Source organism: Theropithecus gelada, chromosome 3 (genome assembly GCF_003255815.1).
Source record: "Theropithecus gelada isolate Dixy chromosome 3, Tgel_1.0, whole genome shotgun sequence".
Classification (NCBI taxonomy): Eukaryota; Metazoa; Chordata; class Mammalia; order Primates; family Cercopithecidae; genus Theropithecus; species Theropithecus gelada.
In genome coordinates this window covers 179,813,791-179,838,753 of record NC_037670.1, presented here as the reverse complement: position 1 = coordinate 179,838,753, position 24,963 = coordinate 179,813,791, and the positions used below count along the sequence as shown (strand labels likewise).

At 46.0% G+C, this 24,963-nt stretch overlaps 1 protein-coding gene across 2 annotated transcripts in view; it reads right to left on the bottom strand.

Annotated features, from left to right (window-relative positions):
• Positions 1-1,602: 1,602 nt before the first annotated feature.
• The window catches only part of RBM33 (RNA binding motif protein 33), a 134,381-nt gene continuing 111,020 nt past the window's right edge, over positions 1,603-24,963 (bottom strand). Inside the window, exons 16-19 of one of the 2 annotated variants that reach the window (XM_025379438.1) lie at positions 19,682-19,891; positions 16,380-16,571; positions 8,436-8,524; positions 1,603-8,089 (exon numbers count right to left, since the gene is read on the bottom strand). In XM_025379438.1, the coding sequence (XP_025235223.1) occupies positions 8,041-8,089; positions 8,436-8,524; positions 16,380-16,571; positions 19,682-19,891 (540 nt within the window). In that variant the 3' untranslated portion in view covers positions 1,603-8,040. The remainder of the gene's footprint in view (positions 8,090-8,435; positions 8,525-16,379; positions 16,572-19,681; positions 19,892-24,963) is intronic. The other variant, XM_025379439.1, reaches the window with a different exon arrangement.

The window sequence follows — 24,963 nt, the reverse complement described above, 5'->3', positions numbered from 1 at the left end:
ATGTTACCTTTGAAAGCAGCCACCGTCTGCCCACTGCAGGCCACCCTGCTTGTGGAAGGCACCCATTTGCGTTACGGAACCAGAGTGGAAACTGCAAGGTTTTATTAACATGACTTCCAAATTACATACAATATAGTTCAAACACATTTTTTGATACGAAATCACACAAATGAAACAACAGTACATTTTCTTTTCAATTACGTCCCTAGAATTCACATGTGCATTACACAGAGGTGAAGAGCATGAAGAATGGCTGTGTGGCCCTCCTGCACCTGCCTGGACCGCCTGCTTCCAGCCCTGGCAGTGAGCCTATGAAACCTGCTCTCAGGGATGAACACACCGGAACCTCGCATGTGCCTTCTTCCCACATACCCAACAGTGCTTCCATGGCCACTGTGCTCTTCCCCAGGGTCCTGCTGGGTGGCTCTGTCAAGCTCTGCAAACTGGCCTGGACCAGAGGGATGACAGAAAGGGTGCCACCATGTCCCAATCTGCGACTCTCACAGCCACTGACCCATAGGCTGTCCCACGAAGGAAGGGAGAGGCCTGTCAAGGGAGCCTCATGTCTTCCATCAAACTCAAGGGGACCAAAGGAAATGGCACTGGCTGAGAAGGGTGGTCCTGTTTCTATGTAAGGAAGGAGAGGGTGCTGCAGGTGGAGAGTGGGCTGGAGCTGGTCACCAGCACCCCCCAACCCCAGCACAGACACCAACACCAGCATCCGGGTGAGAGGGAAGTCAGCCCATCACAGTGCACAGGCAGGCTGGAGCTGGTCACCAGCGCCCCTGAACCCCAGCACAGACACCAACACCAGCATCTGGGTGAGAGGGGAAGAGGGCCCATCACAGTGCACAGGCAGGCTGGAGCTGGTCACCAGCGCCCCCCAACCCCAGCACAGACACCAACACCAGCATCCGGGTGAGAGGGGAAACAGGCCCATCACAGGGCAGAGCGGGGGGTGTGATGGGAACATCTTCTTGTTTCCTTTAACAGCAGTTTCTGGAAACAGAGCTGCCTTCTTTTTAAAGACTTCATTTTCAAAATAGATCATAAATTATGAGCAATTTCTAACAACATGAAAAACGCGTGGGATACGTGAAATGAAAAATATGCATGATGGTATATGCACTGTGACCACCTCCTCCAGCGAGGCCTGCACATGGCAAGAACACGCCACCGTGGAGGAACGGTGTCACGGGAGACTGAGCTTCCCATCTTCAGTCTTTCATTGTCATGCTGGAATACAAGTCTCTTCTGAAGACTTGTAAAAATTATCTGTAATGCTTTAAAAAATTAAAAAGACTAACTCCTCCACCCCCAACCAACAGCAGCATACTTCGATGCCGTCTGCCTGGTCAGTTCAGAGTCATGCAACACCCAGAATGCAGGCAAGGAGGCGGCAGTTGCCCTTGACCTTCGAGGCCCACTAACGAGAGGGCTGCGTGAAAGCCGCGGGCTGCAACCCAGCAGCCAATCTGGGGAGCGCGAGGGCAGCCCCCGAGCCTGGCCCCTTACAGAGGTGCGGAAGTAACGTCTTGGGCACACGGGTAAGATGAGCTGTGGCCTGACCTGAGCGCTGAGATAAAATGAAGGCTACGGAACCAGAGTGGAAACTGCAAGGTTTTATTAACATGACTTCCAAATTACACACAATATAGTTCAAACACATTTTTTGGTATGAAATCACACAAATGAAACACACAACAGTACATTTTCTTTTCAACTATGTCATTACCATTCTTCACACAGATCCTGAAAAAGTTACCACAGCAGTTAACGCAAAGTGAACAAAGGGGTAGAACAGGCAACGGCATTCCCACAAGTTAAGTGCGGTGTCTGGGAGAAAACGGGGTGGAGATCAAACCCAGAGAAACGCACTCCCGTCATCTCTCGATGTCTGAATTTCCAACGCTCTCCCAGTCAACACAGCTTCGCCCCCAACCAGAGCCACCCCGCGTGCAGCCCGCAGAGTGTACACGCATCAGGGCTGGGAGGCCCCGTCGGCAAAGCGGTAACACACGGTCAGACGGCCGCCACCTCCAAGTGGAGTGAGCCACGCTACCACTAACACTGAACTCAAGCACAAGAGCTCCTGCGGAAGCAGAGGGGCGGGAAACAAAGAAGCGGGTGGTTAAGGGCACGAACCGCATACTGCGGGACGCTGGCATCTGAATCGCCACTCACTCCTATAGAGCCAAACTGCAAAACAACAGAATTAAAAAGTTACTCTCTCCAATCAAAGACCTGGAGGAATAAATCGTGAGTAAAGACCTGTCAAAGCAAAGGTTGAGAGGTGATGGAATTGTAAACACAGTGTGAGAAAGGTCAGCACCTTCCCTCCCAGCCCACGTGGAGTTCTCAAGGCTGAGGTGGAGCAGAGTGGCAGGAATACAGCCCTCACCCAGTGTGGAGCCAGGAGGCAGAGGAGAGGAGCATGGAAAGCGAGGGAGATGGGAAAGTCTGAGAAAGTGAGTCTCGGAATGGGACAGGAGCTACCAGTGTTAAGAATGGTAGATGATTTAGCCAGGAAAGCACAATAGAAATGGACAGAGAGGGAGAGCCCAGAGCATGGCATGGCCAGGTGATCCCATTACTAAATGAACAGTAGTAAGAAGACGACACGTCCAGCAAACAGAATCAGCTCAGACATGAAAAAGGTCACACTCTGTGCTGTGTCGTTGTGGTACCTGAAAATTAAACAGTGGAATTAAAGCCCAAGAGTTGAAGTCCTCATAGAGGACACCATCCTGGATCCCACGCCTGTGGAAAGCAAAGCTCGATTATAGAAATGAGTGATGGCTTTTTTTGCTCCTTTGGTTCAGGGCACCACTGTGTTCTGTGCATGCATGTTATTAAAAATGTTACACACCTAAGAAAACACTACAGAATGCATACAACTTAAATAGTCCTTGAAAAATCAGCTTCTGCTACGGGTGCCCTTAAAATGAAAAGTAGTTTAAAAGAAAATCATGCTGAAAGAATGCATGAGGTCTACTTTCTAGAGTATATTAAATTATTAAATACAGAATACATTACCATAGTACCTGTCTGCCTATCCACTCTATGGAGCATGTTAAAATGAACTACATGCTGTTTCTTTTTAAAGGCCTACATTTTTCTACATACCTTTTAAAATCAGTAAAATAAAACCAAGCAAAATACCAACATGAGGACCTCCTTATCTTTTAGTTGGTTAGAAGTAAAAGGAAAAAGCAAGTACTCAAGAAATGTCTCACTAAAATACCTGTTCCGTCCGCCAATCTTAAAGATTTCATGACACAGAAAAGAGAGAGTTGAGACATTTAAAGCATTTGCTAGCCAAGGCAGGTTACAATGTGTGAGGCAAACAGCCTTTTCCAGCCATATGCTACCAGCAGGAGGTATACCTGGGGATCCAATATGAATCAGTGAGTTCCACTTTGGTTCCAGTACACAAACCACGGGCTTATGCACCTCAGAAGTTAGGCATATAAAAAAATTAAATAGGTTGCAAAAAAACCTTACATAAAATCCTTAGGATTCAATATTAAGTCAAGGCTAAATGCCTTTGGAGAATTCATATTTAAGAATGTCCAAAATAACCTCCATTCACAAACTTTAAAAATAGTTGAAAATGTTAACTGAAATGCTCTTTAAATACACTAAAGTGTCTAAGCCTTTCCCTAGTCGATCTGGACTCGGGGCTTTCCGAGTGGTGGTAGTGGGGTGTCTCGGATCCTTTCCTGTCCTGCACCCACTCCTATCAGTCAATTCCCTGGTATAATCGTCACCTATAATTTTTTGAAGAACCAATGATACCTTTCAAGTTTTCTCTCACCCACCCCTTTGCCTCCCTCTCCCCAAAAAAAAAAAAAAAAAAAAAAAAAAAAATGGGGTGGAGGGTCATAGCTTAATGAAGGGAAGCCAAACTGGGTCTAAAAGCGATTATGTGAAGCCAGAGCTGGGCCTACAAGTAGGGAAGAAGGACAATAAAAAAATGAATCCCAGGAAGAGCAACATAAAAGCGGGAAGCCTGAAGTCACCCACAACGGGCGCCGCAGACACCGCACCGGGAGCGTTCTCCTTGAGAGCTGGCAGTCCTCTCCAGGGAGAGAGCAGAGGAGGGGACAGCCGCAGGCACTAAAGACTTTCTAGGACTCCACGATGTGCCGGCACAGCACGCTGCCATCACACACGTTGACCTCCTTGTCCTGTGCAATTACGTGACTAGGACCTGCCTTCGACAAGCGTCATCTGATGGTCTATGAGCACATTCCGCTTACCTTCCCAATGAAATAACAAAGAAATACAAAACAAAACAAACGGAACAAAACAAAAAAAAACAAAAGCCAAAAGAAAACAAAAGTGATGAGTTCTTAAAACCCATCCCAGGACAAAGGCTCCAGGGCCTTGGGTGTCCTTCACCTGCCCTACCTGTCCTGTCCCAGCTGGTCACCACCCAGTGAAGACGCTCCCCTCCCCTACTCCTCCAGGCCATCCAGTGGACGCCCCTGTACCACCAAGCGCCCTGGCCCAAGGGCTCTCAACTTGACCGGCCTGGATGACCTCCCCTGATGAGCCAGTGTGTTAGAAGCAAGTTGATTATTAACACTGAGATGACAGCTTCCCCCATCGCCAGGCCTCTCCTCACCTGGGTCTGTCCATCCCTTCCTCCTCTTCACCCTAAACTCCTCTTCCACCTCCTTCAGTAACAAGGCCTTCTGTTCACAGAACTGAGCAAGGTGCTGTTTGAAAAACAGAGCCCTGGGTGCAGGATCTAAGCTCTGCCACAATTCAGAAATGCCACAGAAGCAAGCTTCAACAACTGTTTGTCTGAGACCTTTACAAATCATGCTAAGAATGACCCATAATAAAAATAGTCACGGTGAAGCCACCTCCCGCCCATCCCATCTCCTCCAGCAAGGCGGGGTGTGGGTGCCTACGGAGGCTGCTGCCTGTCCAGAAAGCAGAGAAACCCCTCAAAATTTGTCTGGAAAAATGAGATTTACTCTTTAGAAGAATATCAGTATAAGGATTTAACAAACGTGGCCAGACCAGTGGTAATGCAAGGTTATCTTAAAGTAAGCAGCTAAGTGAACTTCTATTACAGCACAAAATCAAAACGAGATAACGCAAAAAGAAAAGAAGTAACTTGGCTCCACATAATCAGCTACTGGTTTACCTTACGAGATATACTGATATTTATGGCCTTTAAGCTTCTTGAATTTGTGAACAAATAATACACAGATCAGGATAAATGTATTGACTTACTACCATCTTTATAAAAATCGAATATACACACAAACACATCAACAACTGTGGAACTGTATCCATTAAACTTTGATAAGACAACACGAAGAAACTAATAGCTAAGATGTGGCTGAGTTGAAAGCACTTCCAATCCAATAATATTTTAATTTTAAAAGGTCCATATTTACATTGTATGCTAAATGCTCTTGCATCTCATTTTAAATGCATGATGAATCAAGAACAAAGATAATGGTTGCAGCAGATCTTCCACGAGGGTTTGGCTGGTGTGGGCTGACTTCACGTGAGCAGCACACCAAACATGTAAGTACCACTCCTTTCTAATTCTGCTTCTTCCCTTTTCTGTAGTTTCCTTCGAGGAAACTCAACCTTCATTACTGGGATTGTCTGGTACTAAGAATGCATTTTCGACGGTTGTGGGTACTGAGAGGTCGGACTGTGTTGGGCTGTTTTAATCAGTGCTTTAAGGCAGGCCCGCATGACTTTGCCAATGACCTTTCAAGAATATTCTATGAGAAAGTCTGCCTATGTGCATGTGTGGACAGTTAGAGAAACATGCACACCCCAGTGCCTGTGTCACACTCAGGTGACACCGAAACAGACCTTCCAGTGGCCATGAAGTCTATCTTCACAATGAGGCCAAACAGGATCTGTTTTACTAACACTGACTACAAAAAAGTCTGTTTCAATGCCTACTTTTCAGAGACCACATGCAGATTTCTGGTTTTAAACAGCACACTCAGACTATTTCAAAAAGTGTTTGAAAAAAAAAAGTCATGAAACTCATTTCATCTCATCAGAAAGCCCTCAATGATAAAGGAAGTCGGTAGGCCTTCCCACTGCCCAGTGGGTACCGAGTGGTTTGGATCTCTCTTAATTAGAGCTCAAGGGCTACCAAAGTCACCACCCCAACGCAGCTGTGCACTGAAGCCAAATAAACCAGACCAAATATATCAACACATCCGTATCTAGCTGTGGAAATGAGTGGGCAGTGACAGCCGTGGGAACCCGCTGATGGGCACACGGACCTGCTGCCTGGACAGCCTCCTGCAGGCATGGTGAGGCAGGGCTGACTGACAATCCCATCTTCTGAGGGCTGGCTGGGACACTCTGGAGCAGAGGTGGCAGCAGCACAGCTGCAGGGTCCTAGCAGATCCTACAAGCGCTGTGGCTTCCTGGGACGGACTGCCGCAACAGCCCCTGCAGCGTGCGGTGTTACTCTCAAGCACACAGCCAACGCCACTTTAGAATCACTGCTACAGAAGGATCGCAGGGTCTGGAAGACCTGCTTCAGCTCTTCAGCTTGTTTTGGTAACTTAATCTGAGAAAGTAATATAAAACGTCAACTGTGGAAACGAGATGACGCAAGTCTGTGACCGTCTCCTTAGTCCCTTCCTTCTAGGAGGCTGACGGCCCTAGCGCCATGCTCCCTCCAGCGGCAGTAGGAAAGAATGGGCTTCTATTTCCCTTAATTCTATTAATAAATGTGACATGAAATCGTACGTATAAAAGGTAGCTAAAATGTCTGAGTATGCCCTAGCATTATTTGCTCAAATAGCTCAGGTCCACTTTAGAATATATCCAAAATAGTGAAACTCTTTCGTAAGCAGAAATACAGTAAGGCACTTTTTTCAGTGTTTGCCCAGAATGAATTCTACTACAGTAGCTTTATAGAAAGTATGTCTCACCTACAGGAACCTACCCACAATTACGAAAAGCGGTTTCAACGATGACACAGACTCGTCTCATTTGGGGTCATGTTGTCCCTGGAAGAAAGCCACCCTCGCCCCACGTCCCACAGGGAACGGCAGGCCAAAGTGAACACCCGCTGATGGACAGGGCAGCCCTGCTGGAACAGCCTGCAGAAAAACAGAGGTGACTGAAGCAAGGGCCACCAAATTCCCAAGGAATGTCATCTATCACGGAGCCAGTGACAAACAGGCCACCTTGCTGCATTTAAAAAGGAAAAAACCAGACAGGTCTGTTCCACCTTCAGGCCGTTCCACCACCTCATGTGGTGGGAACTAGGCCAGAGGGCTGCCAGGTGAGGCCATCGCAGACCCTTGCTCTAGCCGAGGGCCATGCTGTGTGCCTGTCCAACATGCTGCCTTATCTGGGAAGTGTGTTAAAAATGAATGGGGAGTTCATCGAAACTAGGAACGCAGAGTTGACACTTTTGAAATAGTGACAAGAAGCAGAATCTGCTGTTCAATTGGCACCATTCCCAACCACCCCACTCACACCCTGGCTTTCCAGGGTATGCAAAGGTCAATCAATCATCACCCAAATTTTAATCTACATTTTCACAAGAGCCTTCTGAGGGCTGAGAAGACAACTCGAGTTAAGCTCGGTTGAGAAGACTCTTCTAGCCTGCACTGAAGATAAGTGCAACCATTATCAAATATTCTTTGCTGTGAAAACTACTTAGAACTTGTGACGTTAATGTTCTTTCCTGAATCTAAGTCACTGTGATCGATCATAGAGTCAGATCACAAACAACAATGTCTACATGCATTGTAAGCACTTTGAAAACAAAACAAAACGAAAAACTTGGAGTTCTTGGTGGTGACAACAGAACGTGAAGCAATCTAACACCAACTCCAGCCTGCTGTGTTCTGTCAGTTCAGCTCCTCTGGGATCAGGCCCGGGGCTGGCTGGCGCTCTGGACAACAGTTACGCAGGACTGCGGCTCGGAGAGGCCTGTGCTCCTGGGGGTTCTGCGCCGGCCGGCAGCTCCCTTGAAGAAATTCCACAGTGTGTGTACAGCCTAAGGTCAGGCTCTCTTGTTAGGAATCACTCCACGATCAGGGCCACATTTATGTGGGACAAATCTATCATATGCCTGTGAAAATGTAAAGAAACGATCGACATTAACTCTGCACATCAGCAATCAATCTACCAAGGTGGGAGGAAACTAAAGGAGCCTGGTGGGTCCTGTTTAATAAAAACCCATCATATAAAAAGGCAGATTGCCTGGGAAGATCTATTAAAACACAAGGGGCAATTCTCCACCAGACAAAAGGACGCACGCCTCATGACAGGATTAACTGTCTGCACTTTGTGCCCTGGTGTCCTTCTATAGGAACAGGTGGGGACATACGCTTGCTACCATGATGGATGGGAGGGCACAGGAAGGAGGCCCTTGCTCCCGCCCCCTCATCACCACAAGCACAGAACACACTGGTCACCTGTGGAATTTCTGCTGAAATGCTAATGCGTGGGCTGGCTCCTTGAACTTAGCTATGGCTTTCCGTTGCTGAGGAAGCATCTGTAAACTCTAGAGGAAGAAAACAAACACTTTAACGCCAGTTGTAAATGACAATAAAAAATATGAATATATATATTTAAACATTATTAGCTTTAACACAAAATGAGTCCAGGCGGACACTTGGAACAAACTAATTGATTTTCCTTTCTATCTCCCTGGCAATTTTTCTTACTTATCCAGATAATCTATTGCAAAACAGTGCTCTACTAAATCATTACCAAGAGCAACAGTTACGTCTTTCAAGTCTAGTGTTAGGACCTCCCATCATCTGGCCACATCAGCTGCCCCAACCTGCTCCGTGAGACCTGGTAGCAGGTACCCTTGGATGGAGACATCTCCTCTTCTCACACCTTCTTATCAGGTGACTTTTAATAGGGGCCCCCACAAATCTTTTTAAGAACAGGACTCATCACACCAGAGGAAGCTGTTTAGTATGGGGGCCCCACAGTCCACAGTAGGCGATGGCCCCTAGTCTACCATCTCGTGCATCCGGCTGAGTGACGGTGAGGGCAGTGGTGCCCCGGGCAGCCATCAGCATAACGTGATCACATTGTGTACTTTAGAGTTTGTGAAAACCAGTCTTAGATGGTGGTATCTGAAATGAAGTCGCCACCCACTGGCCTAAAACAACGCCAGTGAAAAAGAAATGAATTTATGAAGATTGGCTGAAAGAAATGATGAATCCAGTGAAGATTTACAAAGGAAGTGTCTGAAAAGCATAACTTACATCTAGTCCTCAAATCTGCTGCCTGAGGAAGAGGGGGAGCTGCTTTCTGCCTTCTTAAACCTGATTCAGGATCTAGGGCTGGGAGGGGCTGGCAAGAGGAGAGCACAGCGATCTGCGGATCTGTTAGGTGGCGTTCTGTGAACTCTCAAGCAACTCAGAGCTCCAGAGTCTAGTTCTTCCCAATTACTTCAGGCCACAGTCAACTTAGTGCCTGCTGTCTGCAGCACGCACAGGAGCCCCTGACTCTTTGTCTCGCACTGTTGCCCAGGCTGGTGCGCAGTGGCACGATCTTGGCTCACTGCAACCTCCGCCGCCTGGGTTCAAGCGATTCTGCTGCCTCAGCCTCCCAAGTTAGCTGGGATTATAGGCACCCGCCACTACGCCCAGCTAATTTTTTATATTTTTAGTAGAGACCAGGTTTCACTATGTTGGCCAGGCTGATCTCAAACTTCTGACCTCATGATCCGCCTCTGCCTTGGCCTCCCAAAGTGTTGGGATTACAGGCGTGAGCCACCGCACCCACTGCCCGACTCTTCTAAGAGCAGGGGTCGCTGGGCAGCTCCTGGCATGGGCATCAGCCAACACTGTCCTGAAGGACTGCACTCAACAGGCACTTTTGGTGGCCAGAAATTATTTGCTGTGTCTGAGTTTCTGTTCAGTGAAACAGAATAGCTAGAGAAAATACCAGCACAGGATCCCTTGAAAATACTGAGGCACATGTGGCCATTTCATTTTAAAGCATGTCAAAGAGCTACAAGGGAAGCAAACAGCTAAACACATCAATGACTTGGAAAGTGTTTAAAAAGTTACACTGTATATGAAATAACTGCTCTCCATTTTAATACCTGTAGCACGTCCATCAGTAAACAAGACCAGCGGAGCGCTAAAGGAACACTCCAACGCTCCGAAAAAGGTGTCCTCCAGGGCTTCTGCCACAGTGTTTACACAGAAACACAAAGGTCCAAGTCTCCAAATTCAAGGACATCAAGAAGGCCTACATGCAGGCTACCCCAGAAACCGCAGCACTGGTCTGGGGACACCACTGAGACAGGCCAGCAATGAGGCAGCCCACGAGGCAGCCACGGAATTGGTCTTTTTTCTGAAACAAGTTCAGTAAAATATCAGACTTTCTCCCTTCTTTCGGAAATAAAAAATGAATACAAAAGAAATTTCTTGATAGTTTCACTTGTCATTAACAGGAAAAGTAAAGCCCTATAACGTAGTCTCCTGGATACATTCTCAGCAATATGTCTTGCAATATGGCTTTCTGGACTTTGAAATTCCGCCTGTATTTCTTGACAGAGACCTGTTTCCTCTGCCAATCTGCCAGACTCATATTTCAGCATGCACCCCTTTTGTGTATTAGCCTGTGAATGATATTCAGTCACTGAAACAACAGAGCAACTTCCAGAGAGAAAATGCGTCGGTTCTGTTCCCAGGTAAAGGGCTGTGTTGTGAGTGTCACTTGTCCATCCCAGCCTAACCCTAACCCTAACGTAACCCAAACCTGACCCCTAACCCCAACCCTAACCTAGGTTAGAGCTGCTGCAGCCGTGCCTTTGGGGTTCTCTCCATTCTTCCGGCAACAGTGCTAGCATGCTCAGTGCTCCAGGATCCTGGGGAGTTTAAGCAATGCCCAAAAGTGACTGAAACAGTTTCACACAACAGCTGCCAATACTGTGGCAGAGCTTACTGTGAGAACTACAACAATGGACCTTCTCTAAACTTATCTTGTCTAAAAATATAAAAATACCTTCATTAGGAATGGATAAGGAAAACTAATTTCATATATCACAAAACAATGATCAATAATCTGTAATTCACAGAATCTGGATTTTGGAAATACTATACTCAAGCGAGATCCTGTCTCTATAAAAAAAATTTTTTTTTAATTAGCCAGGCGCAGTGGTGTGCACCTCTAGTCCTAGGTACTCAGGAGGCTGAGGCAGGAAGGATCCCTTGAGCCCAGGAGATAGAGGTTGCAGTCAATCATGACCACAGGATCATACCACTGCCCTCCAGTCTGGGTGACAGAGTGAAACTCTGTCTTCTGTCTTCAAAAAACAATAAAAATAAAGAAAAAAGAAAATATGCTGTTCTTTTTTGGAAATAACACTTCTAGATATATGTGGTGACTTCCTTTGGGCAATTTCACAAAGTGAAATTAGGGCATCAGGCTGCCAATCGTACAATATTTAGTATCAGGTTTTACTTGTAATCTATGTAGTTTAAAAACCTCGATTTGATTGAGGAGCTATCCGTCAAGAAAGCATTAACTTCCAGTGAGATTCTTCAATCAGAAGAATGACTTGGTTTTCAGACACTCGACACAATTAACAAGCGTGCTGTCCTAAAACTGGCTTCCTGTCTACCCTATTTACATTTTTGTACCTCCTTTCAGAAATAAACCGTTTTCTAGATACAAAATTAAACTATAGAAATTGTCAATATTCAACCATTTTTGACCTACCAAAATGACAAGTATTCACAATTTATCAGGAGCAGAGGAAAAGAAACTTTCCAGTGAAAGCTTGAAGACATGGTCACCAGCTTCCATTGTGAAAACATACACGTCTACACGACTCAGCAACACACTACCATAGAGTTAAAACTTTTCTTCACCCAGAACAAACCAAAAGTTAGAATTTGCCTCAAGTCTACATACTGACCTATGTAAGAACCTCCTTCTTCACCCCCAGCCCCCACATAACATACTGGCAGAGAGAGGGGAAAGGCGGGCACACCAGCTCTCACCCTGATTGGCTTTTCATTTTTCAGAGACATCTTCAGACAACTTCTGAGGAAAGCTCACTGGGCTACTATAAATAAGTAGCAAATGCAAGTCAAAAGAATACACTTCAGCTGGTACCTTCCTGCATCCGTACCCAGCAATTCCATCCAGAACCGTATGATCAAATCAACGGCCACGCCACCTGGCAGTGAAAAGCTTCCATGAAGTTCAGAACCCTAGCCTCTTTTCCCCATGAAAAGTTCCTCCTCTTTTCAGGAAGAGTCTGCGTATAGCTGTGGTTGTGTGTGTGCATGCATGTATAAAGATAACTAAGATGTTACAGGAGTACAACTGATTCTGCAATCCTAAAAACCAAGCTCTTTTTCTCCCTCTGGCCAACAATTCTAGCACCTTAAGGAATCATTTAAAGGAAAAATATATATCAGCTGTTTTTAAACACACGTCAAGCTGCTTAAAATAAGCCCAATTTATAAATCATGAGAGATGTAAATTCTTGAGCCCCACCGTAGAACAGACACTAGAGGTCGTGGGGGAGGCACTCCCTGGCAGGAAGGGCACAGAGCGCCTGCAGAGCCCTCAGTGCCTGCTAAGCATTTCTGTATGGAACAGTGTGCAGGACTGGTCCATGGGGCTCTCCTCTATACACAGGTCACTGTGCGACCAACCTCCTGTGGAAATAGGGCGCCTGAAGCCTGCACACGATTCCAGTGGTGGGCTGAGTGGTAAAGAAAGATTCACACCAGTGCTCTGGGCAGCTCCAGCCCACACCAAGTTTTCTGCTCCATTTCATGTTCTCATCTATTATCATATAACATGCTGGGTCTTCCTGGACACCAATTCTGGCACTTCCCCAGAATGTCAACGTTTGGGCTCTCTTGCATATCCATGTGATCACTACGGGTGCCCTAGCGCATTGCTCCTTTTGCTCTGGTATAATTTTAAAACATCTCATGACCTCTCCTCTTCCCTTTTCATCCCTGGTTGTCCCGTCTTCCCCGTCTTATCCTCTAAAGCTTACACATGCTTATCCTCTAAAGCGCAGACAAGCTCTGTGTTCTCACACAGGTCTCCTCAATCCTCCTCCTCCTCTTGGAATGATTAACCACCATGTTCTCAGAACCCTGTGGGAGAGCCTCCAGTTAACCAGCTTTTCCGTTGTGGCTTCCCATCATGTGCCCACACGCATCTGTTCTTTAAGCCTGTGACGTGGGCTTTTCTGGAATCCGTATCTGACACTTCTTAGTGTTTTCTTTCTCAATTGTCCAAACTTCAAAACGACTCAACTGCTCACTCAAGATTCCAACATTTTCTACTTCAACAACCAGGCCTTCCTGCAGTCAGAACCAGATGTAAAGGGGCTGTCTTCCTGGCGATCCACTTTACCTTCGAAGCAGAAGCATAATCAGTCAGACGCCAAGATGATCCCACCTCCCGCTAGGTTCACAGGGCCTCCATGTTGGGCTGAGATCCGCTCTGCAAAGGGCAGATTCTTCTCTGAGCAGTACCTCTTCTACGTTTCTATGCCTACCCCCAAATTGGCAGCGTCACGCAGAGGCTCCTGCACTGCATCTCCGAGGGCTCTCCCCAGCAGCCTCTGAGGGATGACAGCCCCCCTGGCCTTGGGAGCACAGCTGACTCGGGAGAAGTTGGTCACCGCGGCCCAGCCTGGGAGGCCGTGCACCCACTCCCCTTCTTCCCGCTGCTTTAACACAGATGACAGTTTCTTGCTTCTTTCACTTCCTTCCAGATGAACCCAGGAAGAACGAAAGAGTTCATATGTGGTTTATGAGTAGACAGAAAAAAAAGTATCTAGTCTTCGAGGAATCAAGTTCTTATCAAGTTACAATTTCTGAAACATGGTTACAGTTCGAAACTTTTTGGAAGACCATCTTCTGGTTATGATATTTCTATAAAATCTTCTCATTCTTCCTCACTCTTTGAGTCTATAGATAAACGTCTTTGAAATGGACTTTCTAGAGAGGCTTATTAATGTAGTTTAAGGAAGTAAAACACTAATCTGACAACAAAACTGGGTACCACATCACTGCTACACTGAGAAAAGTTCTCAGATTCCATGGGTTTAAAAGTACAGTTAACATGCAGTTACAGCCGGGCGTGGTGGCTCATGCCTGTAATCCCAGCACTTTCGGAGGCCGAGGCGGGTGGATCACGAAGTCAGGAGATCAAGGCCATCCTGGCTAACACAGTGAAACCCCAACTCTACTAAAAATACAAAAAAATTAGCCGGGTGTGGTGGCACGTGTCTGTAGTCCCAGCTACTCAGGAGGCTGAGGCAGGAGAATCGCTTGAACCCGGGAGGCGGAGGTTGCGGTGAGCTGAGATCACGCCACTGCATTCTAGCCTGGGCAACAGAGCAAGACTCCATCTCCAAAAACAGAAACAAAAAATAACGTGCAGTTACTAGAATTTTCTACAACTAAAAGGCCCAAAGGAATGAATACAGGTCCTCCTGGTGTAGACACCACCTGGCATTACACCAGTGAACACTAGGTGGTGCCATATCCCAAAGAGACAGAGACTCGACACTATTCCAAAACATTTAGGATAAAAAATATTTGTGGCTCATGCCTGTAATCCCAGCACTCAAAGGAAATGGAAGCAAATGCAAGGAAAAAAAGGCCATTTAAGAGATCTATACAAATCCACAGTACAAAATGAAAAATTCAATTTAAAAGACAAGACAGAAGTTAGCTGGTTTGGCAATGGTTCCAAGCATATTCTCACAACGTAGGCTCTGAGCCTCACTCAATGCTCTGAGAAGCAAACGGTACTTGCTGTTCAGGTATGGATCTTGACAACTCGATCAGACTCAAAAATATTCAAGAAAATGATCAAGACTACACACGATGAAGCAAAGTCCACAAAAGCAGCAGGTGACATATGAAAACAATAGTGCAACCCTTCCACTCACAGGGAAGTGCAGAACGCCCCAAAGACAGGAGGACCAGCAGGACACTGGGCCACACATGTGAGGTCTTGCCAAGCGCACTGGTCTGTGGCTCACAACAAGACGAGGCTCGGGGTTTTTTCATCTGGACTCACTGCTACACAGTTATTGGACCAGAATTCTCCATTGCCATTTATTTTGACAATCTCAGATTAGGACAACCACATTTTAATGCATCTAAAATGCTCTAGTGTCTACTGTGCTCCTGCAAATTAATCCAGATTATGATCAATTGTTTTGAAATATCCTTGAACATAAACTGTATGCCTCTAATAGCTGATAAAGTATTCCTAACTGCACCACTAGTGAGCCCGCTCTATCACAAACAGAAGCAAAGGCTTTGGGTTAACTTTCCATTACTACACACCAATAAGAATGAAACCTATCTCCCCAGGAATCCAATAATGAAGATGGTAGTAATTAAACCCAAGTAATATGTATGTTTCTGGAAGGGCTTTCATCTACTCATTTTTAGGAACTGTCAACAGCAGATGGAGATCTAAAACATGTACATTAATTACTCGCATCAACCCTAGTGTGAACATGTTTCCAAATTCACCCAAGAAGCTAGAGGCTGGAAGAGATTCTTGAAAGAAACACTTTGGACTAAGCATTTTGGACTCCTCAGAACTCTGACATGTACTCTGTGCATCCAAAAATGTCTTATTTCCAAAGTGCTCTGCCCTCAGACACACCAGATCCCGCCACGGGACGCAGGGTGCATGGCAATGGCAACAATGGGCACCACAGGCGACAACTGACAGGGAAGGCCAGAAATCCGACTCAACAAGCAGGTGGCTTCTTCGCTGGGTCAGCTACAGGGCTCTGGGCCTACAGAGACCAGGAGTTTCCGTGGAAAACCCTGTTTCCAACGGACCTGGAATTGTGTTCCCTTCCATGCATCTCATTTGCAGCCAGCTCAGCAGGCATGTTTCAGCATTAGAATTAGCCAACTTTAAGAGATGAAGATACAGTCCAAGATACTGTCATATTTGTAAAATCTAAACCAAGTCACAGCTATTTAGCACGTGAAGCTATTTCTGGAAAGCAAGGAAAAGAAGGCTAAATAATTTAAAATGTAATGTCATTACAAATAAAACAAATCATTTGATAGAACAAAAAATTTTGTATGTATGTGTGCAAGTGTGAACTTTCTATGACAATATGAGGATCTCAAAGGATAATCTGTTCAGTTGGAGTATTTCTTAAAATTTTTAACTAAGAATCTGAAAATTTCAAAATAGACATTTGAGGCAAATGTTCTGATATTAAGTATGCAAAACAGGTATTTGTCTTATTTCCCAAGTATTATTTTAATATGAAGTAGCCAACACAATGCGCACTGTGTTTGAAAGCACGAAATGACTGTCTTGAGACACAACCACCCGTGGCACAGATGCCACCCCTAGGTGGCTACCTGAATGGGTCCCACTGACATCAGCAGGCTCTTCAGCTGGGCATCTGTGGTGGACGACGACAGCCCCTCCACAGACACCACGCAGGGCTGGGGCTTGCACTCCACCACCCGCAGGTTCTGCTTGTTTGGCATCAGGCGCCCCCGGCCCATGGGACCGACCACTCCTCGACCTCCTCGTCCGTGCATGATGGCCTGGTGATAACAAAGAAAATATATTCAGAGTTTCAAGCTTAAGCTTCTTCCATAGTCACTAAGATATAAAAGTGAACAAATAACTTAGAATCCATTAAAATATACCATGAGCTACAGGATTTTCTGTAGTGTTCTTTTTTTTTTTTTTTTTTTTTTTGAGACAGAGTCTCGCTCTGTCGCCCAGGCTGGAGTGCAGTGGCGCAATCTCAGCTCACTGCAAGCTCCGCCTCCCAGGTTCATGCCATTCTCCTGACTCAGCCTCCCATGTAGCTGGGACTACAGGCGCACACTACTGCGCCTGGCTAATTTTTGTATTTTTAGTAGAGACGTGGTTTCACCGTGTCAGCCAGGATGGTCTCATCTCCTGACCTCGTGATCCGCCCGTCTCGGCCTCCCAAAGTGCTGGGGTTACAGGCATGAGCCACTGCGCCCGGCCAAGATTTTCTGTAGTTTTCTATCCACCATTAGAGAATGTTTTAATAGCTAAATGAGACAACAATATCCAGCAAGTGTAAGTGTAGGCAGAGGAAGAGGAGGGAGCTGATGAAGCCTGCACCTCTTCAAGGGCCACACACTTGTGCTCGGTGGGCACTCTGTGTTATCACTCTGGGTAGATTAGGCACCCGTGGAGGCTGAGAAACTTGCTGCAAATCACAGTTAAGAATGTGGATCCAGTCCTGAGAGTCCCAGGGCCCCCATTTCTCCTAGTGTATTACAGGCTGGTTTCAGTAGGACCTGTTGTGCACAGCGCTAAGTCCATCTTACAGTCACAACAAGCCACAGCATCATGTACCTGACTCAGCTGGCAGAGACTACATTTGCTATCCTGAAACCCTCACAGGCAGATTCTGCAACAGAAATTCAGCCATGGCTGCACATTTCCATCATCCGCAGGCTTTTCAAAAGAAACAAAACACAATTGTGACTGAGGACTCAGGCACCCCCAAGTATAATTCTACTAGTCTCAGGCGGGCCCAAGTATTACCATTTTAAAAATCTGCCAAGGGTTCAAAACTACTGCTCAAGGAACTTTTCAAAAAGAAGAGACTGGGCCGGGCGCGGTGGCTCACGCCTGTAATTCCAGCACTTTGGGAGGCCGAAGTGGGCGGATCACGAGGTCAGGAGATCGAGACCATCCTGGCTAACATGGTGAAACCCCGTCTCTACTAAAAATACCAAAAAAAAAAAAAAAAAAAAATAGCTGGGCGTGGCGGGTGCCTGTAGTCCCAGCTACTTGGGAGGCTGAGGCAGGAGAATGGCGAGAACCCGGGAGGCAGAGCTTGCAGTGAGCCGAGATCACACCACTGCACTCCACGCTGGGTGACAGAGCGAGACTCCGTCTCAAAAACAAAAAAAAGGGAGGAGACTGCTGAACTTTCCCATACTTTCTCCAGATTAGAAAGTCAGAGAGAACATATGTGCCCAATGTCTCCAGCCTAGAACAGCGGTGAAGCGCAGAAGGCAGGGTGGAGATGGGTGGCACTTGGTTTCCGGATGGCCTACCCGAATTGTGTCCCGGAGTTTGGGCAGAATGCAAAAGTGGCCTCCCAGTCCATCACAGAAAAAGGCAGAAAGTTAGGTGGAAACTGGAATAGAACCTCAGGACATGAGTGTGCACACACACAAAAGGAAATGAAAAGAAAACCTCCACAATGCTTAGTACTCTGCAGAAGGCAGCAAAACTATGCCTGTGAAGTAAGCTTTAAAACAGTTGCAAGGGGTTATTTCAAGAGAAACAAACCACACTGGAAAATGTACATGAAAAGTTGCAAGTTACCCTGACTGGAAACCAGTAGGAACTAACTAGTCTTCTGTTCTAACTAGAGTAAGTTATGATATTAACAATAATATCCCCAACAAATGCCTACTTATATACACCAAGCACCAGGTTTTTTTAAATGCACCTTCTTATGAGATCCTCACAATTGCCTAAATAAGATAGGAAACATCACGATCCTCACTGACAGGAGTGTTTACGTTTAAGTTGAAGAAACTCAAGTGTGCTGTGTGTGCATGTGTATGGGGTTGTGCTTCTACTCAAGTGTGCTGTTTGTGTGCATGTATGGGAGGTGTGCTTCTAAGGCTTTTCTCATATATTCAGTGATGACACCTGAAGGAGGAAAATTCAGACCGCAGCAATCTTTAAAGAGTCCACCACTTTAACACCGGCGTTATCACTGAATCTGTCTACACATCTGTTTTCTAGTACAAAACAGAATTTTGTTTGCTCTCATATCATGAAGTGTTTATGAGACGAGACGAAGTAACAGACTTCAAAAGGAGCCAGAATCGTCTTAATAGTAACACTACTTCTAAGTGACAAGATGACGCGGGGGGGATAAGCGGCTGGCCTGTTGTCCTCCATAGTGCAAAGCAGGGCTGCATTCAGGTCTCCCTCTGCATAGCTCCACCCAACAGGTGCTACTGGCTTCTGCACCAAGAGAAACTATCAAGACTCTGGGGAGCCAGAAAGATGCCTCGCTAGCAGGTGAGGGGAAGGGCACTCTGTCACTTGTGTACATGACAGGATGTGCTCCTAGTGCACAGTCACTCCAAGAGAAAAGGGGAGGGTGAGCACCTTTGCTTCTTGCCTGATAGCCTGAACTCAGAGAAGCTCCTTCCAATCCCCAGGGTTAAGGGAAGGATTAAGGAGCTGGGAATTGTGGCCTAGAGCAAGTTACTTCATCTCCAAAGACCTCGGTTTCCTCTGTCTGAACTGGGGCCATGAGCACGCACTTGATTTTACATTTGTGAAATTTCTGGAGAGTCAGTGAACACAGGAAGGAAAGCGTGCTGACACGCAGCAGCACGCGCTGTCCCGAGAGCACAGCAGATGCTGCTGGGTAGACAGTTCAGAGCTGCGGGAAGCAATCACACTCCCGGCTGGCTGTGGGTGCTCTTCTGGGTTTGTTCTGTGAAATAAGTCAGGAGAGGAGAAGGCTTTGGTGAAAATGTTAATGCATTTTCAAAGCCAGAACACAGGAAATGATGGTTCATTTGTGAATGTGAGTGCTATCGTGTGCCACGCGCTACAAATCAGAGCGTGTCTGAACACTGCCTCGCGCCAACCTTCGCGTTTCCAGGGCTGTGCGCCAGGCAACAAGCAGTACCTTCTTCGCAGGGTGAATTCCTTGGATGCTTTTGATCCCTGGAGGGACAGGCGAGTGTGCGTGGGGCCCCGCTGGCGGGTGTGGGGGCTGCTGGAGGCCGCCCCTGGTCAGCGTCACCTTGCGGGCAGGCTGCGGGCCCACTTCTGGAGGCTGGGGAAGCCGCTGGGGCTGGCCTTCTGGGTGAAAAAAGCCATCGCTCTCTCCTCCCTGCTGAAACCAAGAAGGCAGCACACTGTTCAGTGTCTGCTCCACCAAACGCTCCTCCCCAGCATCAGGAGGCCCACCTCAGCCAGTGTTCACCCACGAAGCAAAACCATTTCAAATAAGTGTGACTCAAAACTTGTCATTTCAGTAGAGCCAGTAAGGACAATTCTCATTGGAAAGTGGTCAGGTTCTAACAAGACATTTGAAATTTCAAACACTAAGATCCCCTTTAATTACTGTATTCATATAAGAAGTCTGCGATTAAAATAAAAGCTGTTGAATTCCGTGAAACACTGGTTACCTTCAAAATACTTCATATCTAACATGCATCTTCACTTTCAGTATGTGTTACTCATTTTCAAGAGCATTCTTGTTAAAATGCACAGTGTGCATAAGCAGTGGTTTTAAACTCTTAACTCCTATTCCAACCTACCCTAAGAAGGCAACAAGCCCAATTCCTGCTGGTGGTGGCTCTGAGTCTTCCAAACCCATCACAGCACCTTCCACCCCCCTCTGGATCCAGGAACTTCAAATACTCTGACCTCTCCAGTACAGTGTTCTGAAGCGCCGAGAGCATCCCACACCACTGGCTAGAAACTTCCCTGCCTTCTGCTGAGAGTTACAATCGCCATGAGCAACTACAGAGCACGTGGATTTCCAAGAAGCGTACTTAATCTATGAAGAACCTGAGAAGTATCAGGAATCTTATCTTTTGTGTTTTATTAACAGTCTGTTCATCGATGAAGACGCAAGTACACCCTGGAACTGCACCACCGATGTTGTTCACACCTCCAGGCAGCATAAAAATGTCTTACGGTGGTGCCTATCAGCTACTCTCAATACTGAGTAGTGTTTCTCCCAAAGAACAGCTGGAGGCTGGGAAAGAACAGGGGCAAGGACGGCAGACACTGCCCTGGTTAATTATGTCAGGACGGATGCTTGGACTCAAAAAGGAAGACGGAGGCTTTTATTAGCACCAGGCCCACTCTCAACATCGACGGGGATGGGGTGTCAGTCACGGGATAGTAAACCCTCCCCACAGAGTGCTTAGCGGTGCCAGGGTCTCCAGGGCAACCTGGTCAACCAGCTCAGAAGCAGCCCACATATCCTTGTCCCACTTTTCCTACCAAATGTATCTTGTGGAGACCAAATGGAACACAGGGATCTGCAAAGAGAAGGAACACTAATTGGGGCAAGATGGATGTAGCTAAGATTTCTGCTAAAACTGTACAAAGTAATAGGGACTCAAGAAAAGATGAGATGAAAAATGTCACACAGGAACGGGTGGCACGAAAAAGTCTGCAAATCTCCTCTTTCCAAAACAAGTATAACCCGGACAAAATTTCCCAAAACAACATTTGAGGCCTCTGGGAATCACTTATTCCTGAGCTGTGAGGACAGTGCCGTGTGTGGCAGCTCCATCAGCACAGGGCGGAAACCCAGAAAGGCCTTAAGTCCCTCAGCAGCACTGGCCATACGTGGAGCACCCTCGGAGGGGAAGGCACAGCGAAGCCCATGGGTCTGTGGGCCTCTGGTCATGGTTCAGTTTGGAACAAGCAGCACACCAGCCAGAAATCTGAGAAATCTAATGAGGAAATTCCAGAACGGAAAGTGCTAGAGAATGCCTAGATGGGCTCTCCCCACATGGCTGCCTGGGAAGCCCCAACCCACACACAGATAACTGGCCACAGGGGGCCGTGCAGGGTCCAGAGACGTGAGCACAAGCTCCTCCCAGTTGCTGGCTGGCCACTAAGCTACGCAGCAGTAGGGTCAACCCCAAGGAAGCTAGGCTAAGACATAAAAATAACAATACAAACACTGAACAAAAAATATTTAAACTGAATGAAAACAAAAATACAACACATCAAAATTCAGGGAGTGCAACTTAAGCAATTACATCAAAAAGGAAAAACATCTAAAATCAGTAATTTGAGTTTCTACCTCAAGAAGCTAGTCCCCCTTCCTCAAAAAAGGAAATCAAACCCAAGTAGAAGGAAGGAAAATGATAAAGATCACAGCAAAAAGCAATAGCATGGTAAAAAGAAAAAGAAAATCTGTGAAACCAAAAGTTGGTATTTTGAGATCAGCAAAAAACTGATGCTCCTTTAAGGATACTGACGAAGAAAAAAGAAGAGAAGATAAATTACCAAAATAAGAAAACAGAGGGATCACCGCAAGGGACCCTAAGAAATTAAAAAGACATTACAAGCAACTTTACATCAACACACTAGACAATGTACATGAAATGAGCAAATTCCATGAGACACAAGCACCAAAACTGGCTGAAAAAGAGAAAATATGAATAGAACTCTAAGAAGTAAAGACAATGAAATATTAAAAACCATTCACAGAGAAAAAGACCCAAAGAGCTTCACCAGGAAGTTTTACCAAATATTTAAGGAAGAAAGACTACCAAGCTTACGCAATCTCTTTCAGAAAACAGAAGAGGCAGAAGCACTTTCCCACTCGTTCTTTGGGCCTGGTATTACCCTAATACAAGGCCAAAGGCATCAAAAGAAAACACACCTGCAAAAGAATATTCCTCATAAACATACGTGAGAAAAAAATCCCCAACAGAATATTAGCAGACTCAATCTAGCAGCACAGAAAAGGGATCACACCTCATGACCAGGTAAGATTCATCCCGGAAGCACAGGGTGGTTTAACACCCCCCAGTTAACCAAGGGAACATACTATACAAAGGAAAGGACCCTGTGTACATCTGCTATTGTCCAGCCAGGGCTGCGGGTGACTGAGCCAGATGGATTCTCCCACCTAACGCTCTAAGACGCTATCATGTGAATTATCATCTCCTGAAATGTGCTGATCTTACTGGAAGTCATTCCTATCTTACAGGGGCTACCCCCAACCCCCACATGAAAACGGAAGCACTGTGAAAAGGCAGACCACTAGCACAATCCAAAGTCAGGCTGGTAGTCTGTGTTTCTTAAACCTTCTCCATGAGGTCTTCTACCCAAGGTGTGAGCAGGTATCCCACCGGGCAGGGAGGGCCTATCCTAAGTACACAATTTTTCAGTCTGTATCTTAAACAGCTATGTGAATTCTCTCTAGTTTTATACATGCTTGAAATTTTCTATACTAAAAAGTTTTAAAATCTAAAAATATATACTACATACCCTCATCTTTCATGAGAACCAGTGACCATTTATTAATTTATCTAAAATCCTATTGCAATAGTGTTGCCTGACAGTACAATCTTAGTGTGAGATTCATAAATTCACTATGCACGTGTTCAGCTGAGTACAGTGTTCATAATTCACTATGCACGTGTTCAGCTGAGTACACTGAGTGGCTACTGCCACTGAAAATGTTCCTCCTCTTTACAAGCGTGAACACTTCACACCAGCCTCCAGGTCCCATGAGGGCCCATGTTAGGGGGAGGGGACATCAGACCACTCAGTTCTCCACACAACTCAGCAACACAACCGTCTAACTGACTGTGATTCTCCAACTTCTACCCTTTCCACTAAGGTGGACAAACGCATGGACTGTGGAAGGCTTGCTCTCTAAGAAGGACTTCCCTCTATGAACTTAGGTCATCCAAATCAGCTCCCTGGTAGCTTAACCAACTAGGTCTCCAAGGATGCCGACTGCATTTGCTGTCTTGTAAGTGCTTGAAAGAAGCCAGTGGTTTAGACCCCAGTGAATCTCTTTTGTTCACCATACCAGAATGTCTCATGCACACAGAAGGCACTGAAATATTTACTGAATAAATCAGTAAATACTAGATTGTACTTTTTAAAGCTAAGTTGTTCTGAATGTGCTAAAAAGAGATTATAGTATCAGAAGACTAGGTTATAGCCACTGTCAATCAGTACACACATATTTACTACATGTCACTAAGATAATAAAAGGCCAGCTCAGCCCAGCACCATGAAGTGTCACGTGGCAGAGAGGAGACAGCACCTTTGGCCTAAAGGTAACGATGTTCATAGAACATGATGGACGGCAAGACGAATGCTCTGGCCGCTGTTTCCCTGGCATCCCAAAGCTAGAAACAAGATGGTCTAGAAAGGAAACTTTAACAACAGCTGGCACCAGAAGTAGGATGCTATTATCTGCGTGTTGTAAGGTATACAATGCGTATGTGTATTTGGGTGACAATCATATAACACTGTAGTAATCTGATAATTTTTACACTGTGAATTAAGAACATAACCATTGAGTCAATAAATACCCCGAATAAGAAAAAGTTCTCTTCATTGTTATTTTGGGAAAGACACTGGAGAAAATTTATGTCTGGTGATATTAAGGTCAGATAAGAACTCTGAAAAATAAAGTTCTAAACTTTTATTTTCCATTGAAGGAAAGTTTATTTTTTAAGTAGGCTTGATCTCTATTTAAAGTTCAGAAATACGGGTGTTACAAAAAGCCTTTCCTTTCCTCATCTGTTTCAAAAACACTAAAATTTCCTTATCTAGATCTTGTAACATAATGACAGGGTCCTAATGTGATGGTGTCATACTTTGTTGATGACTTTCTAAGAAATGGCCTGAAAAGACAGGAATAAGGCCCGTGATGAGACAGTCCCTGCAGACAGAGACCTCACCTCCTACTGCCACCTCTGCTCATTCCGTTGGGCTGTGTGGGCCTTCCTGGGCCTGCCGCTGCACCCCTCCCTACTTGGGAAGCTCTTGGCCCCTGACTGACAGAGTCTTCAGTCCCAATGGCAGGTTGGGATGCAGCTACTTGGTTTTTCTTCCCAGCGGATCTGGCTCTCGATGGTCTCTTGCTTCCTGGAGGCATGTGCACCACAGTGTCCTCAGTGCAGGCAGATAGCACAAGACACAGAAAGTGGGGTGCTTCAGACAGAGACTTGTGATGCTGACTACCCAACTTTCAAGAAAAGACTCTTCCTACAAAACTGCTCACCAGAGAGAAGCCCTGCCTGGGTAAGCTCTGGAGTTGCTTATATTCAAGACAAGTTTTTGCACCTTATACAGCAGGGGTCCCCAACCCTCACTACCTCACTACTGTGTCCTGTTACGACTGGGCTGCATGCACTGCAGGAGGTAAGCAGCAGGCGGGGCAAGCATTACCACCTAAGCTCCGCCTCC